At 30.5% G+C, this 26,943-nt stretch overlaps 2 protein-coding genes across 16 annotated transcripts in view; one reads left to right on the top strand and one right to left on the bottom strand.

Moving 5' to 3' along the window:
• Positions 1-312: 312 nt before the first annotated feature.
• On the top strand, positions 313-15,859 carry LOC148235274 (tumor protein D52). Of its 4 annotated transcripts, none has more exons than XM_088186756.1 (5): positions 313-416; positions 12,292-12,550; positions 12,710-12,769; positions 14,555-14,717; positions 14,783-15,859. In XM_088186756.1, the coding sequence occupies exons 1-5, from the start codon at positions 389-391 to the stop codon at positions 14,897-14,899; spliced, it is 627 nt and encodes a 208-aa protein (XP_088042882.1). In that variant the 5' UTR covers positions 313-388; the 3' UTR covers positions 14,900-15,859. The 4 variants fall into 4 exon arrangements, with proteins under 4 accessions (XP_088042882.1, XP_088042883.1, XP_088042880.1 ...); XM_088186754.1 differs by lacking the exon at positions 313-416 and adding an exon at positions 9,695-10,267; XM_088186757.1 differs by lacking the exon at positions 12,710-12,769.
• Positions 15,860-20,808: 4,949 nt separating this feature from the next.
• The window catches only part of AGO1 (protein argonaute-1), a 38,415-nt gene continuing 32,280 nt past the window's right edge, over positions 20,809-26,943 (bottom strand). For all 12 annotated transcript variants that reach the window (XM_088185754.1, XM_088185755.1, XM_088185756.1 and 9 more), the window contains 2 exons: positions 24,922-25,106; positions 20,809-24,759 (listed from right to left, as the gene is read on the bottom strand). In XM_088185754.1, the coding sequence (XP_088041880.1) occupies positions 23,765-24,759; positions 24,922-25,106 (1,180 nt within the window). In that variant the 3' untranslated portion in view covers positions 20,809-23,764. The remainder of the gene's footprint in view (positions 24,760-24,921; positions 25,107-26,943) is intronic.

Genomic DNA, 26,943 nt, shown 5'->3' with positions numbered 1-26,943 from the left:
TAATCAATAGTTAAAAAATAAAACAAACTGACGCACAAGTTAAAATTAAAAATATATATGGCTAAATTTTGAAATTAATTTGTGAAAGAGGAAGGGGAGCTAAATATATTTTGCGTAGGAAGGCAGAGACAAGGACTGGTCTCAACGTATAATACTAGAAAGCAAAAGGAATTATAAACGGGAAAAGTATTATATATAAAAAAATGTTAAAATAAGTAACATTGTGTTGAAATGTATAACTTATTTTGTAGTCGAAATAATTGACGTTAAGGCCAATAAAAACGCGATTAGCGTTCACCAGTTGGTAATACTGAGTAGTGTCGGCAACTGCGCTGGTGTTGTCCTGTAGCCGGCGGACCGAGCCCACGTCACCGGATTAGACGTCAATATGAGTGCCGATAAGTCGCCAGACTTTGGTCAGTAATATCCGCCGTATCTCGATAGTAACGCTTAACGTTCGATTCTTTTTTCAATCTTCAAAATACCAATCGACGACATGTTTTTTCTTTTCCTTAATTGACGACGCAAACATACAATTGTTAAACGTTCAAGTGCAATTTCGCGTAGTAAATGCACACTCGTCACATTATAATACGAATTAAATAACATTTACACCAATGACCGAATTTTATCTTTAAAAAAAATATTTGTCACAGTAGCAAATGATAAACTACCTTCTCGAGCGATCGATGATTAAAACCATGTTTATTTTTAAAATATATTCCAATAATATTTACATTATAAATTACATGCTCGACTCGTTTGCTGATTTAAGACCATTTTAAATATACATATACCATACATATGTCAAACGATCGATATAATTTAATTGCATTATTATTCACACAAAAATACACCATTAGTTATATAATGTTATATATTAAGGTTATCAGGTTATCACATAAGTATTGTATAATAATATTGATGACGGATTTTAACTAGAATCTGATTTGGACGGTAATTGTAGTATTTGTTGATTCTGACTGACTGAAAAAATGTATGACTAATACACTAGACAAGACCAGACCTTGTTGGGTTCACAGCCAATTCGAGTGCATTGAACTACGTCAGATTTCTCTGCCAATATATATAGTAGACAAAAATGTATTATTTACCCATGTAATCAACGGGTGATAAATGATAAATATATATTAATATTGCTTGTGGACTATGATTATCTTTCTAATTATATAAATATATTTTTATTTGTTCCTTAAAATAAAAAGATAAAAATACAGCACAATTAAAATGTATTAAACCGCAAACCTTTCACTATAACATTTGTTCCGTTGTTACTTGTGTGGCGCCTGCCTTTCCAAAAATTATGTCATTAACTTTTTCAACATTTATCTTTATTTACTTTTTGCTTTAATCGATTTTTTTGACTGTGTTCGAAAAATAAATGCTGTTATATTTTTTTTTAATTAAATACAAAATATATACAATATATTAAATTTAGCATTTAGGTTAATTTAAATAAAAGAAAACGACACAATTTAACATTATACAAATTTTTCATTAAGATCAATTTGAATAAATTTTTTTATGACAACATAATATTTTACGTTGACGCAAAAAATATTATTTTTAATAATTTTATATGGATTTGACAATTTTTCTGGTAAATCGACCCAAGTCTAAATTTTTGTTTCTAGTTTTATTATGTTGTATAGAAATACATACATAATAAAGCTTGAAATCTAACAAAGCGTATTTTTTACAATTCGAAATATATGTGTACACGAATACAAAATTCATTCAATAATATATAAAATAGTATCATATTCCCTAATAAAATTTAATTTTAATGACTTCAATATAAGCAGTTCGACATTTTGATTCTTCCGTAAATTAAAGTAACTACGCAAACTGAAAAAAAAACATTTTTAATTTCCAATATCAAAGTAATACATTTTATTACTCTATATTATATAGTGACTAAGGAATCTTTGCATTATTGAATCTTAATAAATTTATTCCTTGGTAAAAATATTGCTAACTTTAAAAACGTGCTCGTCACGAAAAGTTCTCGAATCACTGTTAACAATCAACGTATGTTGAAATTTGCAACGCCTATAATTTCTGAAACTAGGACTGTCGGAAGAAAAAGCGAGATCAAACATGTGATTCTTAATGAGCCATAGTTTTTTTGTGTATTTTATTGATTTATTGCGACGAAAACAAACGTTCTGGAATGATTCATATAATTACACGTTCAAGTTGTTCTGGCCCTTGTTTCTTGAACACAAAGGGTTCCAAGGGCCCCGCTAAATTGACGATGGCGTTCTGGTGGAGCGCGAAGCCGGTTCTATCTAGGTATATAAGAATTCGTACAATTTTGATTTTATCGTGTTTTTTATGAGAATGAAATCTCAGAGCCGGTCCTGGGTGTATATATTTATATATATTTATGTCGCCCATGACAAATTTTAATAATCTAATAACTAATTGGTATTAATGAGTAGTCATAAAATTAAGTTTATTAATATAAACGAGAGATATAAATGATAATTCCGCAATCTAAGTAATGTAAGCTGTAATAATATTTTACAATTAATAAAATATATGTCACTGATTTACAGACTTTGATTTCAGTCTGGTGTGTCACTTGCCCGTTATAACGCATTGGGCTAGCGCCTGTCATGTTGCAATGTTTGCAATTAAAAAGTCACGTTTTTTTTTCTTGTGAACTTAACCCTTTGGATGCCGGGCATTTTTGGAAAAATGTTCCAGAACTGCCGGGACTTTTTATTAAATAATTAAAAAGTCAAAATGTGTATTTTAGTTTGTAAACATACGGTCGCACGTGAGGCGCTGTCTGCAGCGAACTTGACCTAATTAATGATGAATATGCGATTGTGTGTTATTTTAGTTCGTATTTACGCTGTAATAAGAGTCATTATCGCATGACGTATTAAAAATTACGAGATGTGAGCGGCGGCGCTCCGACAGGAATCGATAACAATGGTATATAATATGTTATTTATTTTTAAAATGTAAATAAAACTTTTCGTAAATTAATAAAATATGATATTTTTAAATAATGGTTCAAGTAAAAATACCCTACAGACGGTTAAATTTATATATATATATATATATATATATATATATATATATATATATATATATATATATATATATATATATATATATATATATATATATATATATATATATATATATATATATATATATATATATATATATATATATATATATATATATATATATATATATATATATATAATATATATATAAATATATATAAATATATATATATATATATATATATATATATATATATATATATATATATATATATATATATAAATATATATATATATAAATATATATATATATATATATATATATATATATATATATATATATATATATATATATATATAAATATATATATATATATAAATATATATATATATATATATATATATATATATATTTATATATATATATATATATATATATACATATACATCTATATATATATATATACATATATATATATATAAATATATATATATATATATATATATATACATATATACATATATACATATTTATATACATATATATATACATAAATACATATATATATATATATATATATATATATATATACATACATACATACATACACATATACATATATATAAATATATATATATATATATATATATATATATATATATATATATATATATATATATATATATATATATACATACATACATACATACATACACATATACATATATATAAATATATATATATATATATATATATATATATATATATATATATATATATATACATACATACATACATACATACACATATACATATATATAAATATATATATATATATATATATATATATATATATATATATATATATATATATATATATAAATTGATTTATATGAAAGATATAAATGAAATTTAAAAAAAAATAATGATTATAATATATTTATAACATATATTTGAAAAAATGTTATATACCCCTTAAGCAATTACCCTACAGACGGTTGAAAATGTATTGGATACTTCGATTTCGGAGCCGTCGGATCCGGCAGTTTTCGCTAGTGTAGCCAAAGCCGATATATCGGATTTCGGTAGCCAAAGGGTTAAATTAATAATCCTCCAAAAGCTTTGTATTTTAATAAAAAAAATATTAAAGATACTAGTTACATAAAACACTTTTAGAACATATAATAAATACTATAATAAATATAATAAATACTAAACATATAATAAATACTAAATATATATTTATCTTATAAAGAAGTGTTTAATTATGTTTAGCCAAATATAATAAAAGTTTTGGATATCGATAAATGTAAATTGGTTTATTCAATAGATACAGGAAGTATAATTTTGCAGTGTTGCTTTTAGTCACAGTAGAGTTTTTCTTGAGTCGCTTAATTTAGAATTACTAAATCAGTTGGAAATGTGAGAGTAAAAATGACATTATGAAGTAATTTTCACCCAAAAATGGAGTTAGTCAATCACACTTATGGATATCGATATTTTATTTATGAACTGAAATTTACTATGAATGAAATTACATGTATATTATATTTTATTTTTTATTATATGTAAGCCACTGGCAAGAATTAGACTTTTTATGTAAGGTTATAACACAGAACTGATAATATATTATCTGTTTTGTGAGACATTTTTTTATAAATTTGTTGACTTGAAGTAATGTTTTTTACTACTTTTTTTATTAGATAAATGATATGCAAACTAAATATGAGAATATATTTACCATATTTAAAAACGAATACAATACTTTTAATTTAATGTTTTTTTTCTTGTTGTGTCAACTTTGAAGAACTCGCAAAAAAATAATATCAAACAATCATCATAAAATATATACAGTACTGTGTCTTGAACCTAGGAAAAGGATTATTATTTATTTACACATGTTTTATATTTAAAGTCCAATTAAAACTAATAACACGTACATACGTATGTCCACTATTTGCTTTTATTACGCACAAATTCTTCAATAAGTTTTGGATTGTAACACTAGAAATTTTGAACCATTTTCTTTTAAAAGTTTGAATAGATCCTCTGGAGTATTATATTGTATTATATTTTTCTTATTCTAAATATCCCAATTTAGAAAAAAAACCAAACAAAGTTATAATAGTTTTTGTACTTTTTATTTAATTTGCACCTAATTTTCCTTTGATTCTAATTAAGTTTAACCACACACACCAAAAAACCACACTGCTTAATTTTTATCTAGCAACAATTTTTTATGTAAACGTTCTCCAAAAGGCTCATTTTTTTTTAGTTTAGAGGTAGCTCATTATTAGAGGATTTTTAATAACTAATATGAACGACCTAAATCGATTTTAATTAACTATCACGATACTCATCCGTGAGATTAAGAATATCTAGGAGAACCTAATCTATGATGATCGATCGAAATTATTATTAGATAATTATTAAACAAAATTTAATTCCCCAAGATCCATATAGAATTTGAAGATAGTATTTTTTGAACTGAAATGGCAAACCATAAGTAATAATGTAATTCATATTTCTACCTTTGTGTTTATAGTATAGAGATGCCTTGGTTTCGTCTAAAAATATCTTTTCGTTTTCAGTATTTCCCAATTACCAAGAAAATGCATTTTACTTACAAACATTTTAATTGAAATCATTGTTTCGTTAAAAATAACAAAATACAATCAGCATTTGCGTCATTCGCCTTATTAGCAATTTCCTCACGTTGTCCGAAGCTTCTCCAACTGTGCAGTCTTATTTTAATTTATTTTCAAGAAAATTGATAAAAAAAGTATATCCGCTCACCGCACGTAGAGAAAGTGCGAAAATCGATATCGCGTTTCTAGGAACTATCGGTTACAAAACTAACACACGAATTAGAAAATCATTCACATCGTATTTGCACAGTGCTTGTGTTATTCAGCTGTAATAGTTCGACCTTCTGAATTGTGAAAAGAAAATCAATGAACAGGCCGCCGAATTATTCTTTGAGAGCGAGGTTTGATTGACCCCGAAACTAGGCATTTGAAAGGGTGGTTTTCATTAAAACTAACAAATAAATAATAATTGGAGTCTTAGCTTTGATGACGCAGAAGTTGGTACAATTCAATGTTTGATTATTTTTTTTATAAAACCTCAAAAAATATTAATTTTCTTGGTAGCGTTGTGGGCGCACCCCCGAGACGTATTCTAATTTACGTGTTCAAACGTTAGCTCTCGACGTAATAAATCACGTTAACGAAATTGCGAGGAAGACGTAAATGAAATAAATTTAATTTTCTCGGTTGTAAAATTTTAACTTATTGCTCGAGATAGTGTTATTTTTGTATATTGTTTATGGACGTGACGTGGTGAGAAGTTTTTGGAATTGGTATGGAAATATGAATCAAACGATTTTGTAAATATTTTGCTTGAACCTAAAATAACCTAGATCTGTGAAATTTTATGAGATCGTGTGGTATTTAAGTCTGAAACTAATAATTATCGGGTTTGCATTTGTGTATTTTGAATCCAGTGATCATTGAAAAGATATTTTTTTGAGGCAAGCATAGTAAAATTGATTTATTTACATATTGAATATATGTCGATTTTAATATGCAACATATTCAAGCTTTACTTTCATAATCTAGTTAACAATTTATGATTAATTTAAAAATTGCTCTATGCACTGTTTAAAATTACACAAATTTTTTGCGTCACACCTAATCTTAAATAAATACTGAGCATTTTTATATTCAGTTTAGGATCCAAAACTTTGATCTAAATTAATTAAATATATATACCACAAGCTATTATAATCAATGTTAAAAATTATAAGTATTTTTTATATGGATTCTTGTGAATGAAGATATTTTTAGACTTTCTGAAAAACTAGACCTGTTGAATTCGAAGCTCATTTTGTAGCTTAGTGAGAATTTTTTAAGTATACATATTCTATAAAACTGACATTTTACTGTAAAAATTGTATATCCAATTTTTTTTTTACTTTTTTGTTATTATGCTTAATTATCAAGTGGTTTAGCCTCGTAATGAGATTTATTGGATAAACCAAAGTGACTTATAAACGCTTGACTGCGTAACGTGAAATTGTTTTGAGCGAGTATCATTTTATTTATAGAAAAAGCCTGTGAGCCGAATCTGGCTCGCGGGCTGTAAGTTGCACATATGTACATAGCTTATAGCGACAAACTTATTTTATCTTATCTTAAAAAAATATTGTAAATTTATAGATCTCTCGCTAAAAAAATCGCACTCATTTTTGATTCGTACAACTCAAGGTTCGCCATTTTTTATCTATGCCACTTATGTAGTTAAAGTGGTGCAATAAGTTTTTTTCAGTGTTGTCTTAATTTTCACCCAATATTTTTCTATTATATACCGCTGCTCATTTTTTTCACTTAATATGTTGGGAGATCGTAACTAGGTTTTAATAATTGGGAATTAAAATGGATAATTATAACATTTTTATTTTTAAAATCTACATATTTACGCTTTGACAATAATGTAAGGAATTAAAATATCAATATCGACCTCTCCTTTTGATCTCTGAATTTGTGAAAAGCATTGCCCAAATGCGTCTAGATTTTTTTATTTTGAAAAGGGAGTAGATTTAACTCTTTGATTGCCGAACTCCTATACATTAGTTTTTGCTTTGGCGAAAATTTCCAGATCTGACGTAATTTTTAATGGGATCTAGTGTTTTTTCTTCAGGAAAAAATAACATTTTTTCAAATATATTTATTTATTATTATATAATAGGTTGTTTTATGTGAAGTGTTTTTTAGTGAGATCGAAGTATTCCAATCGAATATTCCAGGGCTGTGGAGTCGGAGTCGGAGTCGTGGAGTCGTGGTGTTTTGGCCGGAGTTGGAGATGGAGTCGGAGTCGTGAAAAATGAGCGACTCCGACCATTTTTTCTATAAAATGCATTTTTTTAAATTATGAAATTTTAATTGCGTAATAATGAATGTGTATAGCGTATGAATATTAAACGTGTAGAAAAACACCAAAAATACCTGATAAAATTAAACTTTTTCACTCCACAGCCCTGGAATATTCGATTATCCGAATTATTAATCCGATTTTCAATTATGTGAATATTCGAATAATTGATCGAATATTAGTAAAATATACAATCTCGAATGAAATATGAGAAAAAATCCCGCTCCAACAATGTCCCGCTCTAAAACCCATGGTCCTTTATGTGCCTTTATTTTATTAAAAAAAAATGCTTTTACGCCTTCGAAAAACATTTGTTAATAGAATGCTTAACTGTGATATCTACTATGACCGAAATACGCAGAATTCGTTAGTTAAACGAAACAAAATATTGGTAAAGCTCACCCTTCATTATCGTTTAACGCTTATCTCAAAAACAGGCGTGCGTCGAAAATTTTAATGAATTACGTGTTACGTTTTTGTATTTGTTGTTTCAAGACGCAAAGATTTTATTTCAATCGATTCAATAATTCGATCGTGAATAATTTATTTATTTAATTTATATGCAAATATGCACAAAAAACGTCGATACAGATGTTCTTAATATATACTAAATTCGTTCCAATCGTTTTTAGCTATTGTATGCACAAAAAATTCCATAAAATTATTTATTTAAAATGTTGTTGTATTAATTCAATTATGAAAATAATTATTGATTAATTAACGCTCGGTAACGAGCGTTTCCACTGCGTGGCGCTGTAATACACACCGAACAGTGACTTTTTATGGATGTAACGGCGTCTCAATAATAACTTTAGAATTTTCTTCACTCCAAATGCGGCAATTTTGCTTGTCGCCGTAGTCATTCAACCAAAAATGAGCCTCATCGCTGAACAAAATTTTGTGGTGAAAATGAGGATCAAGAGCAATCTTGTTTTCGGTCTATTCACCGAACGTATGACGCACACGATGCTCAAGCTGTTTCAATTCTTGCACGAGCTGGATCTTGCAAGCTCGTAAACCAAGATCTTCCTGCAAAATCTACAGCAGAAACAACTTCATCAGTGCGCACTGTACGACGTCTCTGCGGATCCGTATTATCAAGTAGAAAATGCGTGGTGCGAAAACGATCCATGGTTATTCGAATTACTTACTCAGATGGACGTTTATGTCGACCGTAAAATAGACATAGGCGAACTAAACCACGATTCATGTATTCATGGTATAATGGCAGGATGTATTCATGGTATAATGGCAAACCAAACTGAGCACAAATCAGCTGTCAGCTGTCAAATTGTCTGTAGCTGAAAAAAGTTTTGCCATTTATTTCGATTTCATCAAGATTCGTAATATTTAATTAAATGACGTTTATTTTTTGGCCAAATTCAAGGGGGGCAAATGCCCCCACCTGCCCCCCAAATGACGTCCCTGCTTTTTTAATTTTTTTCCCAAATCCAGTACCTCTCTTATATTTTTTATGCAAGAGATAAAAATCTATGGATGACTGTATGCATATTCATGTTCTAGCACACTTTGTTTTATAACGTGTATATTCGGTATATTGAACTGTAACAATACAGACGTTGGTAACCTATCCTTTGTTCGTTTGCTCTTCGCGTTTCGGCTCGTGAGGGTCTACAGCGGAATTGTCGTTCACAATCTCCCTCCACCGATGCAATTAGAAGCCTCGAACCAGGTGGTACAGGTGAGCGTGGCCAGTGCCTCGCGGACCATTCACGTGCCTCCACGTGGACTGGTTTCGCCGCTCTCTTCGCCGTTCACATCGGTGCCGTTATTAGACCAAATCACACAAGTCATGCGGACGAAAAAAACCGACGCCGCGTCGCGAAATTCTGCTTCAACATCATATCCTTGGAATCCATGATCATGGACGCGGAAGGGGAGAGATATGCCTTCAAATTGATCGACTCCGAGAACAATACGGTGTATTCGCTGTCAGAAAACGACACGGAACCGCTCAGCGTAGAGTACATCGAAGACCCTTACTTCGTCCGCTTGGACTCTGATGCCACTCCGAGCCTCGACGAACCCGAGGCTGGATCGTGGAGCTTATCGAACCAACCGATTCCTGACGATCTCAGCAATGACGACAGTCTGCTGTGCGTCGAGGCGGAGTTTATTATGGACAACAGGAAGAGGAGACTCCGCATCTTCAGGAAGAAAATGCGCGACGTCCGAGTCCACTTCCAAGACTTCTCCAAGCCATACCTGGCCAAGATATCCAGCCAAAACAACTACAAGATGTTCCTGGGCCTCACTGACAACTCGGGTGTGTGTCGCAAATGATTCGCAACTTAGTCTAAACCCTAATTTTAGCGATTGCGCAATGTTTGGTTTTTGGCTCAATAATAGGTCTAAAACTGAATTCCGTCTTCTCTCTGGTGTTGATGTAAATAAAAGATCTTTCCCAATATAATATGATTAATTAGGAAAAATGAAAGTAACTATTTTTCATACCATACTCAGTTTTATAAATTACCTTTTTTATTAAATGGTTTAAAGTTAAGTTGCACAAAGAAAAATTGGTTTTATTTTTATATATTTTTGAATTTGAATATTAGATTTTATAAAAAATATTTTTTGGCACTGGGTCAAAATCGCAAATTATGAAAAAATGTATATGGTAGGGGGTCGTCAACCATTTAATACATACCGCCCACATTTGTATATTTTTTTATCGTAAAATTTCCTTACCGCTCACCAACATCGCAGTAATTCAATTCAATGTAAAAGTAAAATAAGTGTTAAAAGATAAATTTGAAAAAAAAAATATGCTGACGAAACAGTATATAACATTGAAGAAAAAGTGTTAAACAATAAACAATAACTTTATTATCAGTTTTAAAGTTTCATTTAATAATTAATGAGAACCTTGAGCTTGTTTCTCTTTGGTTGATGACGATTTCTCTGCTTGGTAATAATAGGTGTTCTCAATTATTCTTTGTAGTTTTCAACTATTCGAATATATTCGTAATTTTTTTCTCGGTTATTACCGATATTAATTTATTTAATTCAAAATGTATAAACCTTTAAACATTTTGAATTTTATAAAATATACATAACACAATGCTGTGCGAATTACCGATCATTGAGGGAATCAAAAGGAAAGTTCTTAGTTTATTACTCAGGGACGTTATTTAAACTTTTTCAAATTGAATTTATTCAGCAAAATAATGGAACATTTTAAATACATAATTTTATCGAAATATACATACATACAATAGCTAATAATCTTTGGAACGAATTTTATATAATAAAGATTTGATTCGTATCGGCGTTTGCTTTATGCAGATTTGCATGTAAATTAAATCACTAAAAATTAATTAACCGCAATTGAATTATCAAATTGATTGAAATAAAATATTTGCGTCTTAAAAGAACAAATATAAAAACGTAACGCGAACTTCACAAAAATTTGGGACGCACGCCTGATTTTGAGATAAGCGTTAAACGATAATAAAAGGTGGGCCCTTCCAATATTTGTTTCGTTCAATGAACAAATTCTGTGAATTTCGGTCATAGTAGATACAGCCCATTAACATTCTATTCACAAATGTTTTTCAAAGGTGTAAAAGCATTTTTTTGGTTCAGAAGAAGCGTCTCATTGTTTCGCATTTCGAAACAAAATTACCATGAGTTTTATGATATTTAAATATAATAATATTTAAAATATATTCAATTCTGAAGATCAATTTCTTTCAAAATTCATAAAAAGAAATATTTAACTTTACCAGAATTTAGATTAGTTTGAAAGTTTCTCAAAAAAACTGCAAAATAATATGCATGTATGTTATATAATATATTATTTTTATCGCTATATTTGAAACGACTTGTAGCTTAGAAGAAAATGCATTACTGGAGTTACTCCGCACCAAGCAAGCGTATTTTATTACCGGTCTAATTAGCTGTTTGTATTATAAAATTGTATTTTTTTTTTGATAATGCATTACTTCTCTTAAATATCGGTCACATGGCCAGAATGGCAGCTAGACTTTCAGACTTGAATTCTGCGATATTTTTGGTACATTCAAGTTGAAAGAGTCAGTTATTGCAGTTTCAGAGGCAAAGATTGTCTGCGAATTGTTCATTAATATTGTATATTTACTGTTATAGTACTGGTTCAAAAATGAACAGAGGATCATTCTGTCTACATTTATATTATTTACTACTGTCCTAAGTAAAGACACATTTGATTGCCTTCTCTGAGCGTCCTCGCTTTTACTCCGGATAGACAAGAGACAATTTTAATATATCAAATTTGATTCTACAATTGGAAATGTTTTCTGTTTACAGTGGAAACCACGCCCGTGTCTCCGAGCGAGGAGGCCACTCCCGAGCTCCTCGGACTGACCCCCGAGCAAGTTGAACTGCAGAAGGCGGAATGGACGCAAGAGCTGAATTTGGTCGAGGAGGAGATCGCGACGTTGAGATTCGTCTTGGCTAGCAAGATCAAAATCAGCTCGGAGTTGAAGCGAAAACTTGGCATATCTGTTTGGAAGGAGTTCACTGAGGACATGAACCAGGGAATAAAGAACGTTAAGGAGAGTACAGTGTAAGTACAGTGCCGTTTCTATATTTTGTGTTCTGTAGTTATATGTATCTGTATATATGTATGTAATATTAATATTTCTTTAAATTCATTTATTTTTGTATAATTTGTGCTTTCTGTTGCTCTTTTTTTATTTGGCGCTGCTTATTGTATCGGCAACAGATATCACAACGTCGAAAATTACGTTGGACAAATTTCTAAAGCTGTTGCTGAAGCACCTGTGTAAGTAATCCATGTCAATCGACGCGTGTGTTGTATTCTTATCATTTTAAAACGCATGTAGTATATATTTTCCAGGGAACTGTGGTTCAGTTTTATGCTATATTTAAGTTTTTAAACAAATATTTTATGTCAATATTTATATCGACTACTCATTCGCATTAAATGTTATCGTTGTTTACTGTCAAGGTTATTTAATATGTGTTAACAATAATTAACTTCTTATCCAATAATTATCGTTAAATATATATAATCTAAAATAATATAAAATAAACAATTAAATATATATTAGGGTTGAACAATCAAATAAATTAACCAATGTAAAATATAATGCATAATTGGATACAAAAAACTTGCCAACTAACATAAACGAGGTTTCAAGAATCGTTTTCAAATCGACCTGATAATTGTATAATTTATTATTGCAGTTAACATATTCTTCACCTGCTTTTTTGTGCCGATTTATACGAGTTTTAATTTTAAAGAGCTTCATAACTTAGTATAAGTGAATATAATCATTTTACACAAATTTTCGACTAAAATGTCAGTTAACATTTCTTGCCTTGTCCATTCTTTATTTAATAAAAAAATCATACATATGTATTAATCTAATTATATATATATGTATGAATGTTATGGAACAGCAAGGGAAGTAAGGATACTCCGTGAATAATACGACTGTATGATCCTGTAGTTCTAGCAACTGATCCTTTTATTAATTTAATTATTCCTTATTTATAGTAAAAACATACTGACATGATCATAGATTGTACATAATGTGCTATACGCGTATATAATGATAATTTGATTAATGTGTTATGTGATACAATACTGAGATAAATTTATAATAATTTTCGTGTCAACTACATATATAAATTTCATTTAATTAAAAATCACGAGCATCTCGAACCCGACATATTAAACACTTTTACAAACCAGTCGTGAGTATAAATTTACAAAATAAATTTGTACACTATTCCGTTAAAAATTGGCACTTAGTGGAATCCACTGTAGTTATCATTTAAAGTAATAGCTTTCACTTTAAATTTATTTTCATTCAATTAAAGCATTAATAAATTATTTATTATTTCACTCGCAACTAACTTCATGCGTTACATATGGATCTTATATTAAAATGTTCTTAATTAATTATTTCAGTAATAATTTTTTATATTACTAATGGTTATTATTTTCTATTAAAAAAATATATTTTTAATTTCTAGTTATTTATTTTAAAAACAATTGTTTATAAATGCCTTATTTTCCTCTTTCTATGCTTTCTATCTTTAGCGCTTGATTTTCTTCTAGAATAGGCAGATGTTTATATACTGCTCTTTCAAAAAAAAAGGTGTTGTAAAATAAAGGTCAATTAAAATTATTCATTCTTTGAAAAACACTGTGTGATGTACAAAGTTTTCTAGTACAGATTTACAAGCTCGCTATTGTTCTTATTGAGTTTATTAACGACTAAGATATCATTAGTTTTGTATGGAAATTCCAACGATATGTCTAGAATCAGTATCAGATATTTCTATTTTTTTAATTGTTTCTTTATTATATATGCAGAAATGTATTTTAGAAGGCTAATGTTATAATGAGTATTATAATATTAGTCTTTTAAAATTAAATTAATATTATTAAAAATTTATAAAATCCTAACAAAATAATTTCATAGCAAAAAATATATATTTTTTTTTGAATTGTGAATTTACCACGAGCCACTGTATATATATTAATATGGAATCTCATAGTTTCATACTTACTAAACTTGCATTTTTTTCATTCCAGATATCAAAAAACTGAATCTGTGATTAAAACAACCGCTGAAAAGACTTCTTCGATATTCGGCGGTATAACTGGAGGCATCACTTCAAAATTGGGTCAAATGAGGAATTCTGAATCGTTCCGTTCCATTGAAGAGAAAGTCGGAAGCGCTTATGAAAATGTTAAGGTAATATACCTACTTAATATTGTAATTTTATATTATATTAATAAAATAAATTAACATCTTTACAGGGCAAGGTAGCTTCTAGATCAAATTCGATGCAGGGTTTCGAAGAAGGCCGCAGGGATTCGACCAGAGTTACTCCAGCGACTTCGCCAACAATCCCCGAGTACAAAGGATTGGAATAATAACATCCGTTCGATGCAAAAGTATAATTAAAATCGAGCTTGAACACATTTTTATAACATGATGCTTTCTAACACAACGTTACGGAGGGATAAAAATCGAATGTGTGATTAAAAATATTGCCTACACACGTGTTCACATTTACATTCACACACATTCTGTCGTGGTCCATTTTCGTTAGTTTGTAAGTCGTTTTATTTGCGTGATTCGCGACACATTTTTCTTATGGTGATGTGCAATTGAGTATGCGTAAGGTTGTTGTCCAGTTGAATTTTGTCTTCGAATGCGAGATATTTGATAATTAATATTTATTTCCTATATTTGGTCGAGCGGTGTTAGCGATGTACGACTATTTATTCTAAACGTGTTCTAATGAAGCTTGAATTCTACGTAAGGTGAATTAAAAATAAACGTTATAAAGTCATACTGTTCTTCAACTTTCAAGTCATGAATGTAACCCCCAAAATTTTTGTGATATTGCCATTTTTCTTATACCTAATGTTTTTGTTTGAAATAATTTAAAACTCATTAGGCTAGTTGTATTTTATACGTATGCATAATTAACAATTGAAAAAGGTAAAATAAAGAGTAATAATTATTATTGCAATTTCTTTTCTTTGTAGAGGTAAAATGTTGAGGATTACTTTTATTTAAAATTTAATTAAATGATGATTTATCTTAATTTGTTATTGTAAAACAGTAATTCAATGTACTTATTCATTATGTTTGTCTTATGAGTAATGTTACAGTTGATCTTGTATTTTTTAAATTCCTCTTTGGTGGATTTTGACAATATATTGGGGATACAGATTTAAATATGTAGTTTGTCTATTAATTACCGCCTTAAGTATATTCTATTAATCCGATATTTAAAAAATGAATGTAAAAACGGATACTTGCATCGTATATATACACACAGATGTTTATATTTTTAAATGTTTTATCAATAAATTATTATTCTATAATATTGTTTCTTTTACCTCTACAGTCAGTTCTCGAGTTACGACGGGGTTCCGTTCCACCACCTTGGTCGTAACTCGAAAAGGTCGTAAGTCGAAAATCATACAAAAAATGAATAAAAACAATGCATACATGCGAAATACAAAAACCACTTTTATTGCTGACTTCAAGTTGTTAACTAAATACTTTTTAGCAAACATCTACATAAATAATTTATTTATAAGAATTGATCTAGAGTATTTTTATCATCTCTGCTACTGTTATCCATTGTTAATTCTTGAGATTTTTCAGCGAGTGCAATGATAGTGCTTATTTTTCTTAAAAAAACGTCCAGGTTTGTTTGTACAGTTTGTTGTTTCTTTTCTCTATAAATTTCATAATAACACGCAAGTGCTTGCTGAATAAGGCCGTGTGCCCTCGAAGATCTATCGCTGTCTTTGTCCATATTTTCAAATTTTTTAATAGCATCATTGATTTGGCTAAAAGCTGCAGCTATGTCTTTTAACACAATATTTTTTGGTGGTTCTTCGAGTTCATCTAATTCTTTTAGCTCCATTACATTTTTTTCTGCAACTCGTTGTTCCTCAATCTCAATCAAATATTGGTTTGTGAGTTCCTCAACATCTTTTTCCAAAAGATGAATTACATCTTCATTATCAACTTCCAGATTAAGTTGTTGGGCACATTTTACAATAATATTTGCTATCTCATCTATTTCCCCTTCTTTATTAAAATACATATTGTCATTATATATTTTTAAGAGTTTGTTCCATATGCCCCTCATACAATTCGTCGTTACTTTGGACCATCCTTTTGAGATATTGTTTATTACATGAAAGATGTTGTAATTTTTCCAAAATTCTCTCAATGTCTGATGTTTGTCTGTTCCTGCAATTGTTTGGGCAAAAGTGATTCTTAAATAATGGGCTTTGAAGTTAGCAATACCCCTTTGATCCATCGGCTGTAGAATGCTGGTGGTGTTTGGAGATAAATAAACCACTTTTATATTTGGATGTAATTCCCCTAAGTGTGGAGGATGGCCTGGAGCATTGTCAAGAATCAATAAAATTTTAAAGGCTATGTCGTTTTCATCACAGTTCTTCTTTAATTCTGGAATGAAACAGTTATCAAATCAGTCTTGAAATTATGTATATGACAAAAAAAAAAATTTTTACAACTTTTTTTTTTGTCGTAACTCCGAATGGTCGTAAGTCGAGGTGGTCGTAACTCGAGAACTGCCGGTATATGAAAATTTGATATACTTAAACATAGCTCATTGAAGGTTATTAGAAAATGGGTTCTCTTGAGCATCAAACATACTAGAAATAGTGCTCAAATACCAGTATAAAAAAAAATCAAATAGAAAATCAAAACATATGTTAACTTTTGAAATATATAGCACAAACTTAAGAGTTTGAAAAGTATTCTTTAAAAGCACCTTGGGAATAAGAATAAGAATGGTTACCACCAAATTGGACAGCAGTGGAATTTTAGAAGGAGACCAAAGAGGAAAGAAAGTATGTAAAACAGAAAGATAGCCAGGCCTGCTGAGAGGAGGGGGAGAAGGAACAAATTCCTGGGTCCCATTCTCCTTGAGTGGCCCGACTCTGGAAAAAATCATAGCAAGAATATATGTATAAAAAAAGTAAAAGCAAACCTCAAACAATGAATCTGAACTAAACTATTTATATATTCTATTTTCAGCTGTCACTGATTATCACTATATGGCACAATATACGTAAGAATAAAGAAGATAGGCGCTCACGATTTGTATTTTAGGACGATTAATTAATTAATTTAAAAATTATGTCATATCATTATCAGTTCCCTGTGGGAATATTGTGCTTAGATTCTAATTATTGTGCATAGTTTTTATTGTTCATAATTATTTTTCAGAAGCCATGAGTGATTAATAATATGACTACGCCGAAACGGAACCTAACTTATTCAGTTAAATAACCGCCTGCTTCATAATCATTGTTACGCGATCGCCATGACAAATCCCAAAATACCACAAGATAAAAAATACATTTTATTAGCGTTTATGTGGTTTGATCCACATTAACTTTCAATCCTCGTACAACATGTTTAAGGTTAAAACGTACCTGGATTATTTGCAATTCGAGTAATTATATTAAATCGGTAAATTAATGGAAAATACTTTTATCAACAGATGTCATTGTGTTATCGACCATATTTTTTATTTTATATGAATTATTTCAATTATATTTGATGATTAATCATTGTAAGCTCTTAGGCTTAAAAAAATAACATTATACACGCATTCGATAGTGAGCCTTGTGTATTTTGTTTATTTATGTACATAGTAACCATTTTCTAAGATCATGCGTATCCATGGAAATTTGAAATAATTAAATTCTTTTTTCTGATTGGTCGAAATCGTTGGGAACTACGGTTATGCAATAATAGGCTTTATGTATATGTAAATAGATACTATTATTCCATAGCAGATAGCTATTAACAATTAAATATAATAATAAATAAATTATTAGCTCCACTACCTCCTCACCTATTCTATACTCCTGGTTGATTATGACAAAAAACCCGTTCAAAAACGGTAGTTTGAAGCGGTTTTTCTTTCTGAATATGCTTTGACGCGACTCTTGAGGTGCATAATTTGCAGAAATTATAAAAAATTTTTTTTTTCTAATAATTAAAATAATAAATTAATTGTTAGCTACCTTCTCACTCATATGCACTCCTGGTAGATTATGACAAAAAACCCGTACAAAACCGTTTCGTCCGTCACAAACTGCTAGTTTGCTTTGCTAAAAACACTTTTTGCAATAATTAAAACAATAAATTAATTGTCTGCTTCACCGATTGACTGATGAGAGATCCGCTAAGGTGCTGCCATTCGCCGCCATCACGTCAGTGTTACCAGAGTGCCACTTAATTTTTGGCATAATGAATAAATAGGTCTTCATAATAAAATATTTAATTTATCAAAAAATCAATTTAACCTAAAAGTAATATTTTAAGTTGAAAGTTAAGTTAAACAGCAACATGCCACTGCAATAGGTGAAGACAGGAGACTAAAAATATTGTAATAAAATAAATTTGTAATAACAGGATGAATAAGAGCAATTATAATGAATACATAATGAGTTTGGATCTATCATGAGCAGTGTTTTAGTGATCTAAAACATTTTTTATGTCTATTATATTTAATTAACATTATTACATAAAAAAGTTGTGAGCTTAAAAATAGTAAAATGTCTTTAATCAAATTATAAATGGTAGCGTTTCTCAGATAAATCTCATGGTACTTTTTTATATATATTATTTTTTACTTTAATTGTGTTTTGTATTTATTTCCGGATTTATACATCATTTATTCTCTTACTTGGCGTATACGAAACAATCGGGAGCTCTACAACCTCTTCCAAGAAAAGAGTGTCTCCACCTTCATCAGTATTGGAAGACACCAGAAAGGAAGTTGGAAAAAAAAGATGATTGTAGCCGGTGTATGTACGGATTATATGCAGCTTAAAAAATGGGATAGCGAACCTAACTTAACCAGTGAATGGTTGATGATGCTTGATTTATATTAAGTTAAAAATATGGAACATTGTACCTAGCCAATCAATGACCGGTATATATGAAGTTTAGTCGCTTAATCGCTGTCAGTATTCTCCCCTCCATACTGTTAATCTTTCAACATCCCGACTTCTCGGCTTCCACCCTCTTGAATTCGCATCAAATAAAAATAATATATGCATGTTTTTATTGCTTTACAGGGAATCACTTAGGTCAGCGCATCAGCGCGACAAATAATATCAGATTATATTATTTAACAATATTGTTTGATAATTTTAAGTTAATATTACGTCTTTATTTGGTATCACGGCGCCCCAGGCGATCGCCTGTACTGCCTGCCCTGTTCGCAATTTGTCGGTGCTGCCTCGTGTACCATCTACATATATATTAAACATGTAAACCACATTAATCTTCAATAAAATAGTGCTGCAGCGGCTCAATCTGTGTCTAATTGCCACCCGTCGCCAAACTATAATACATGGCATTTCGTATATCTCCCACTCCGACCTCCAGTAGCATCGTGGTTTTGGCAACTTTACCGCTGCCATGTACTGACAAATTTCAATAAATTTCAATCATTTATGCTATAATTTTGTTTTGCTGCGATTTTTCTGCGTCCCATATAAATTTGTTTCATCACAATTTTTTTAAAAGAACCGATTGTCTAAAAAGTATTGGAATAAGTTGTATGGTGTATCCAACAATAATATAGACGATGGCAGCTTTGATGATCTTTTAAAATTTTAATCAACTTGGTAGACACATAAATTATTTTTTTTTACCACATAATGTGCCATTTTCCAATTCTTCAGGTTCTGGAATATCACAATTAATTTCGATATTACTATCGGAACCAAAAATATCCAAATCATCCTCATTATCAGCAAATGTCACAACTATCTACATCAATTCCTTCTCTGTGAGGGACTCGTTAATATTTTTCTTATTATATGACATTCCAAAATGATAAAAATAATAGCTATTTTCTTGAACCTCAGGATATTTTTATCGTGGTCAAAATCAGACGAAAAATGATAAAAAAAGGTATCACAACAGGGGCTGAAATGCTATGTTGAAAGCATCACGAGTGATTTTGTGTTATTATTTTGATCCCTAGTTGTCTTTTTATGGACTATCTTCGTGTTGCGGTTTTATAGCTAACTAACTAACTAGTAACACCATGAAACGGTTTTGGTGAATTTAAAAGTGAAATTCCAGGATGTAGCAAATTTGCTACACCAGGCAATGAAGGGTTCACGTAATAACAAACTGCTTGGTTTAGAGGTTAAGAAAATGGAGAAAGCAGCCGCTCTTCACTTCACGTCAGAAGTCAGAGCACCAACCTTTGAAAATAAAAATAATATAAGGATATGGAATAAAACGAGGTATGTATGGGATAATGACATTTATATTATGGTTCTCTTAATACATGATGAAAAATCTATATAATTTTAAAACATAAACCAGATTGGTGTAGCAATGATTGTATTTGTCAACGAATTACAAAATAAAAGTAAAACGATCACGAGTATATTTTGAACTAAAAAAATTTGACATTGTAATTTTTTTAAGTAGGCACACCACAACGGCTTACAATGTGTTACCCTGCACGAAGACTTAAACGTATTACAACAAACTTGGAAGGCATTAAAACAAATTATAATCTTTTTTTATTCATTAAAATCTAAATATTATTCACCTTTTTATACAATACAACTAACAATTTCACATCTAATAACCAGATGGCTCTTCGGCGACAACCCGTTTAGTGACACTCGTCTTAGAACTACTCTTAATAATGGGACAATATGATGAGCGTCGAGAGACAAGATAACGAGATATAACGAACAATATTTTTGCGGGAAGTGAGTTTAAACAAACACCCGTTTTCGTCGATTAAAGTAAAAAAATTGCCTCTTGCGAATGAGATCAAATAGCAAATTATACATACATATAACAAAAAATAAAATATAATTAAGTTTGTTAATACTTTTTGTTTCATGGTTTCCGTTTCAAATTAAGTTTATAAGACAATAAATAAAACTATGCACTGTGCTAAATAAAGCGTACATACATAAAGTAACAATATTGGCGTAATTGATTTGATAATTAAAGCGTTATTTATAAGCTGCTTTATCGGACAGCTGCCGGTGTTTGATGTGTTTATATTCAATGAGAAAGTAATATTTGATATTGAACGAATTAAATTTGCAGCTTCTACGGACAAAATTAAAATATTGATTGAGTTCCTTTTGTTATATAAACGGGCGTATAGTTCACAAAGGTCAAAGAGCGTGTTATGTTACAAATAATTCTATACACGTACAAGTATAACTAAATACATCAAAGCGTCGAACGTGTTAATATACATCATTCCTTGTGTCTGTCGGATTGTGATACATCTTATACTTTGGTACACGTGTCATAAATAAAAAATAAATATTTATCCGAAGTAGCAACACCATAAACGCATCCGACGCTTTACACTACTTAATAAATTCTTTTTAAAAACATTTTAATCCTTTTTATATTCCGGTCTTAGAGTCCGAAATCGATCTAAATTAATATGTGACTTACCGCCTAAAGAATTGAACTCATTATATATCATAATATGGGTAATTTTTTTCCATTTTTGTTTTCCGTATATAAGATTAGAATGTATAAGTGTACACAATGGACAAAATATGTTATTATTTACATACATATGATCGCGTCACTATAGTATACAAAATAAAAATGTTCGCATGTGCGAAGTATATTGGCAGTAGATTTACAACACACATATGGCATGATAAAATGCAATGAATTTCAAAGACAGTCACGTCGTTATTTACATTTATCAACATACATATTGTATGTTTAAATAACTAAAAAAAACTATCCTATAAAGTGTACCTTTCAAAATATGAATATTCCCTTGTATATTCTTATTCAAATATAACATAGATGATGAAAAACTTGCTAAACCTAGTTTTACCGTACTTGATATCTAGTGGATTTTTGAACTTATAAACTTATACTAAGATTTTTCATACGAAAGTGTGTGTGTGTGTTCACGTGTACATGCTAAAATTAAAAATAGTCAGCAATAAAATGTCTGGGCCTCTCAAAAGCCAAACTTGATTTGTAATACTTCAGTTTCATTAAAAAATTCATCTTGCATAACTAAAAAATAATCAGGCTTCTAAGCCGTTCCTATATGAAATGTGTCAATTCAAAACAATAATTAAAATTCTATGCTATTTTGACTTATTGATGACCTCATTTACATATTCGCCTATAACAACCGAAATGGTGTCAACTTAAATATATATATATATATATATATATATATATATATATATAAAAAGAAAATAATTTAATTATAATCACTCTGATCTAATTGCATTTTAATTTCATGTTGAGGGCAATGATAATTGGACCCGTGGTTTTATTAGCGTAATTTGACTGGCGTTTAACGCAATTAATTGAATGGATTTATACACATTCGTATATGGTTAAGAAGCGGCAAATTACATTAAAATAATTCACAATTGTAAAACAAACAACAATACATAAATCTTTGTTGATAAATCTATATGCAAAATAAATACCTCCTTGTATAGTATTAAGCGTATTACTTTATAAATATATATATAAATACATATACATATATATCTGTATATATGAGGATGTAGCAAACAAAAACCTTGAAAGTAGTGTGATAACATTATAAAACACAAATATTGTTCTGTAGATTGGCAGCAATGATATATATTGTTTGAAGACTGGCAGACAGATGGCCATACAAATCAGGCATGCAACGCGAAGGCCAAGCAGTAGCTCAAAATAGCCACCACAATTCAGCATGCATTCTGCCACTCGTTGGATGAAATTAATTTATATTCATCGAATAATAAAAGCTAAGTATGAGTGGAATAGAAAGTTACAAAACAGCGCGAGTTCTGTAGCAGATAATATTTAAGGTTTTCATTTCACTCACCCTTATATGTATATACATATATATATATACATTTTCGTTCGTGTTCCTGTTATTTGTATCTATATTAGTTAAAGTCATACTAATAAAAAAAGATGTTTGACATTTTACGAGATGAAATACATTTGTGTATATATGTATATAAATACGCACACACATATATATATATATATATATATATGATTGCATATGATATAAACAATAAATAAAATAAAAATTAGTAACCTATATTTAAAAACAAATATCTTTGAATTTTTGGCAAACATTATTTATGATATTGTTTTTCTACTAAGTAATTTACCATTTTTTTATTGCGTAATAATTCTTGTTTCGGTTCATTGTGTGGGTTTAGGATCGTAGTGTCTTTTTAAGCAAAATACATCACTTTCTTGGTGTCCGCGTGAACGGTGATGGCGCGAGCCATCGCGCCCGGCGTTCTGTCTTCGGAGCAACCAGACTGGTGACTGCCTTCTCCCGAATCGTGCTCCTTCTCCACGAGATGGTACCTGGCTCGGAAAGCTACTAGATGAGCGTAGTAAGCCGGCGCCGGTATACTCACAGATCTCGTACACCGTACGTAAGTATGACACAATTGGTACGTCAAGCATTGAAGCTCGTCGGAGTCGAAGTGATTATCGTCCCATAAAACGTGGTAATGGGACGGCCTGCTGGTACCCTGAATTCCTTGATGACTGCATAAGTAGAAATCGAATTCGGTGGGATGCGTTATACCCACGTCGACTGTTGTGCCCGCTGGAATGTTACCCGATTTTCCAGACTGTTCTTTTTTATCGGCGCAGAACAGTCTGGTGTGATGGCGCTTTTGCACCACAATGAAAGTGATGCCGGGTTTGTAATCGGCTTCGATCTTAATGCAAGCCTCTCGTACGGCAGTCAATTCGTGTTGAAGAACATGGATGAACTGTCCTTCGGATACGCCGTCGCGATACATGATGATGCGGTGCGGCTTGAAACCGCCCGTGCTTCTGTAGAACATTATCAGCAACTCGCGAACCATGCTGCTCATCTCTTGTATGATCTCTTGCCGGTGTTGCTGAACTCGCACGGTTGCGGCGTATCGCGACGGATGCGCGTCCATCGAACCGACGATAGCGGCTATTGACGGTTTTTTGTTGTCTCCGGCGGGCGGATGAGTGACATCGGCTCCGAGGAAGATGACAGGCTCGTTAAATACTTTGGGGCGCAGAGACGGCACCAAGATGGAGTTTATACCGCCTAGTTTTACGTTGATCTTGAGGCATAAATTGCTTAGGGTCTGAGGCGAAGTTTTGTTGACGTTCTTAGCTTGAACGCATTGCGTCGCCATTCCGAGGACAGTGTCGCCGACCCGTTTGACTTCAGCTGCAAAAACAATCAATACATTAAAACCATAATAAAAGTTTTCATACAAATAAAGAGCTGTGTACAACATGGCTATTCATCCTATTTTTTTACTTTGATACGGGATATGAAAGGTGATATAAGCAATGGGAGTTTGATATAAGAATACAATTATAAACATACCATAAACGGGCGTTTTTCCAGGCAAGACAACGACAACTAGTTGTAGCAGGGCGAAAGTCGACTTGAGATATTTAAACATCGGTTCGACTTGATCTGGTCCTGTTGCGTATTTACAGAAGCAAGGCTGTCCAATGATGGGCATTCCGGCGTCATTGGAAATCTTTTGCAATTGCTGAGTGAAATTCCTGTATTAAAAAAGTATGATATTAATAAAATATTACAGTAATAATGATTAAGAAATAAATCTTTCAAATAAAAATCAGGCGAGTGATATTACATCAAATTGAGTGATTTTTCGCAGATTTAAAAATTATAAGTGTCACTAAAATATTTTTAGCTCATTCAATTTACATCAGATTAAAATGATTATTTTTTATTTATACTCGCCATTAGCTAAAAAACATGTTTAAAGCATATTTTAATAAAACTAAACTTATATTTTTACTATAATTTTTAAGTTTTGGGAGGACATATTTAATAATTCACCAATGAACGGTACTTCTCAAAACATGTACAATGGAACCTAGGTTTACGAACTTAATTCGTTCCGTAAAACTGTTCTTAAACCAAAATAACCATTCCCACAAGAATCAACGTAAAAGGTATAAATCTGTTGATGACCCTAAGAAAAGATGACAATTATCCAAACTTTTTATCATACCACTGCATTTTCTACTGAAAGTTTTATGTTCAAAGAGACCTAATAAACATAATGTTATGGAAACTTGATCTTTAAAATAGTCAGTAGAGATGCCTATTTAGATTAGAAAATGAGGAACTTTTGTTGCATACTAATGCTTGTTGACTTTTTGAAGAAGTTGAAGAGGTTTTTAATTATTAGAATACATAAAAAGTTTTCTCTCTGATAGAGGCGACGATTACACACAATTAACAAACAAAAGAGTGGTTATTTAATTTATCATTCTTAGCAGACTTAAGCTCAAAACTCAGGGATTAGAATCTTGAAATACAAAGTTTTGATAAGTTCGATAAAAACTTTTCAATTTATAATATATTTTAAAGCAAATTTAAAAAATACATTGAAAATTATTTGCATGTCTCAATACGACCAAAACATAATTATCAAGCCTGCCGAGAGTGGGGGCGAGAGGATACAAATTTCCGGGGCCCAACTCTGGAAAAAAATCATAGCATTAATATATTTATAAAAAAGTAAAAACTGACATCAAATAATGAATCACAACTAAGCTACAGTTCTTTGAGATGTATGTAATGATGTTTTTCAGGTAAAAGTTCCTTCTGCCCTTTTTATACATACAGGAAATAAAAGGAGCAGAACATTGCCTTCAAAAGCGCCAAATTTTTAGGTAGCACTTTCACAATAAACATTATTAATAACCACTTAACAGTTGGTTTTTGTTGAAAAAGAGTGTCCATAAATTGTCATGTTTTTTTTTTAAAAAAATAACAATTTTTTTTTAACCCCTTCAACGTTATGCTTCACAAGTGTGATCCGTAGTGACGCGAACTTTTTGCCGCTAGCGGATATATACACACCAAAAAAATATTTTTTGGTGTGATATATTTTAAGACACGGAGCTGCGCAAAGTGGTGATCTACTGCAGTCTTATTAGACATATCCGTCTACACCAGTATTTAGATTATTAGACATATCCGTCGTTTCCATTGAGTTTTGCTAAAATTTTCAAAATGCGGATATATCCGTCATACCCACTTTGCAAGTACTTTTGTCATGACGGATATATACGACATATCCACTTAAGGGGTTAAGGAAAATAATTACCGAGTAATATAAAGTTACAATTTATTCAATAATTTTTTTTTGTATGATAAATTTTAAAACATTCAATACACAACCCTACATCACAATCCGGGCAATAATATCTACTCTCTTTTCGAATTGATCAATTCTGTCAACACCACCTATGAAATTGTTGTCCCTAACAAGTTCTTTTCGAATCTCCCCTTCTCTCGATTTCTACCATTTTTGGATTGTGTACTGTTGATAATAATGTTACGTCTTTTTTATCCTTCCACTTC

Source organism: Plectrocnemia conspersa, unplaced genomic scaffold (assembly GCF_051122295.1).
Source record: "Plectrocnemia conspersa isolate PC_06_02 unplaced genomic scaffold, ASM5112229v1 ptg000005l, whole genome shotgun sequence".
Lineage (NCBI taxonomy): Eukaryota > Metazoa > Arthropoda > Insecta > Trichoptera > Polycentropodidae > Plectrocnemia > Plectrocnemia conspersa.
This window is presented reverse-complemented; position numbering and strand designations above follow the sequence as displayed.

Coding starts and splice junctions, on each gene's coding strand:
- LOC148235274 (XM_088186754.1), top strand. CDS start 9,859: ATGATCATGGACGCGGAAGGGGAGAGATATGCCTTCAAATTGATCGAC. Junction 10,268..12,291: donor GGGCCTCACTGACAACTCGG/GTGTGTGTCGCA, acceptor TTCTGTTTACAG/TGGAAACCACGCCCGTGTCT. Junction 12,551..12,709: donor AACGTTAAGGAGAGTACAGT/GTAAGTACAGTG, acceptor TATCGGCAACAG/ATATCACAACGTCGAAAATT.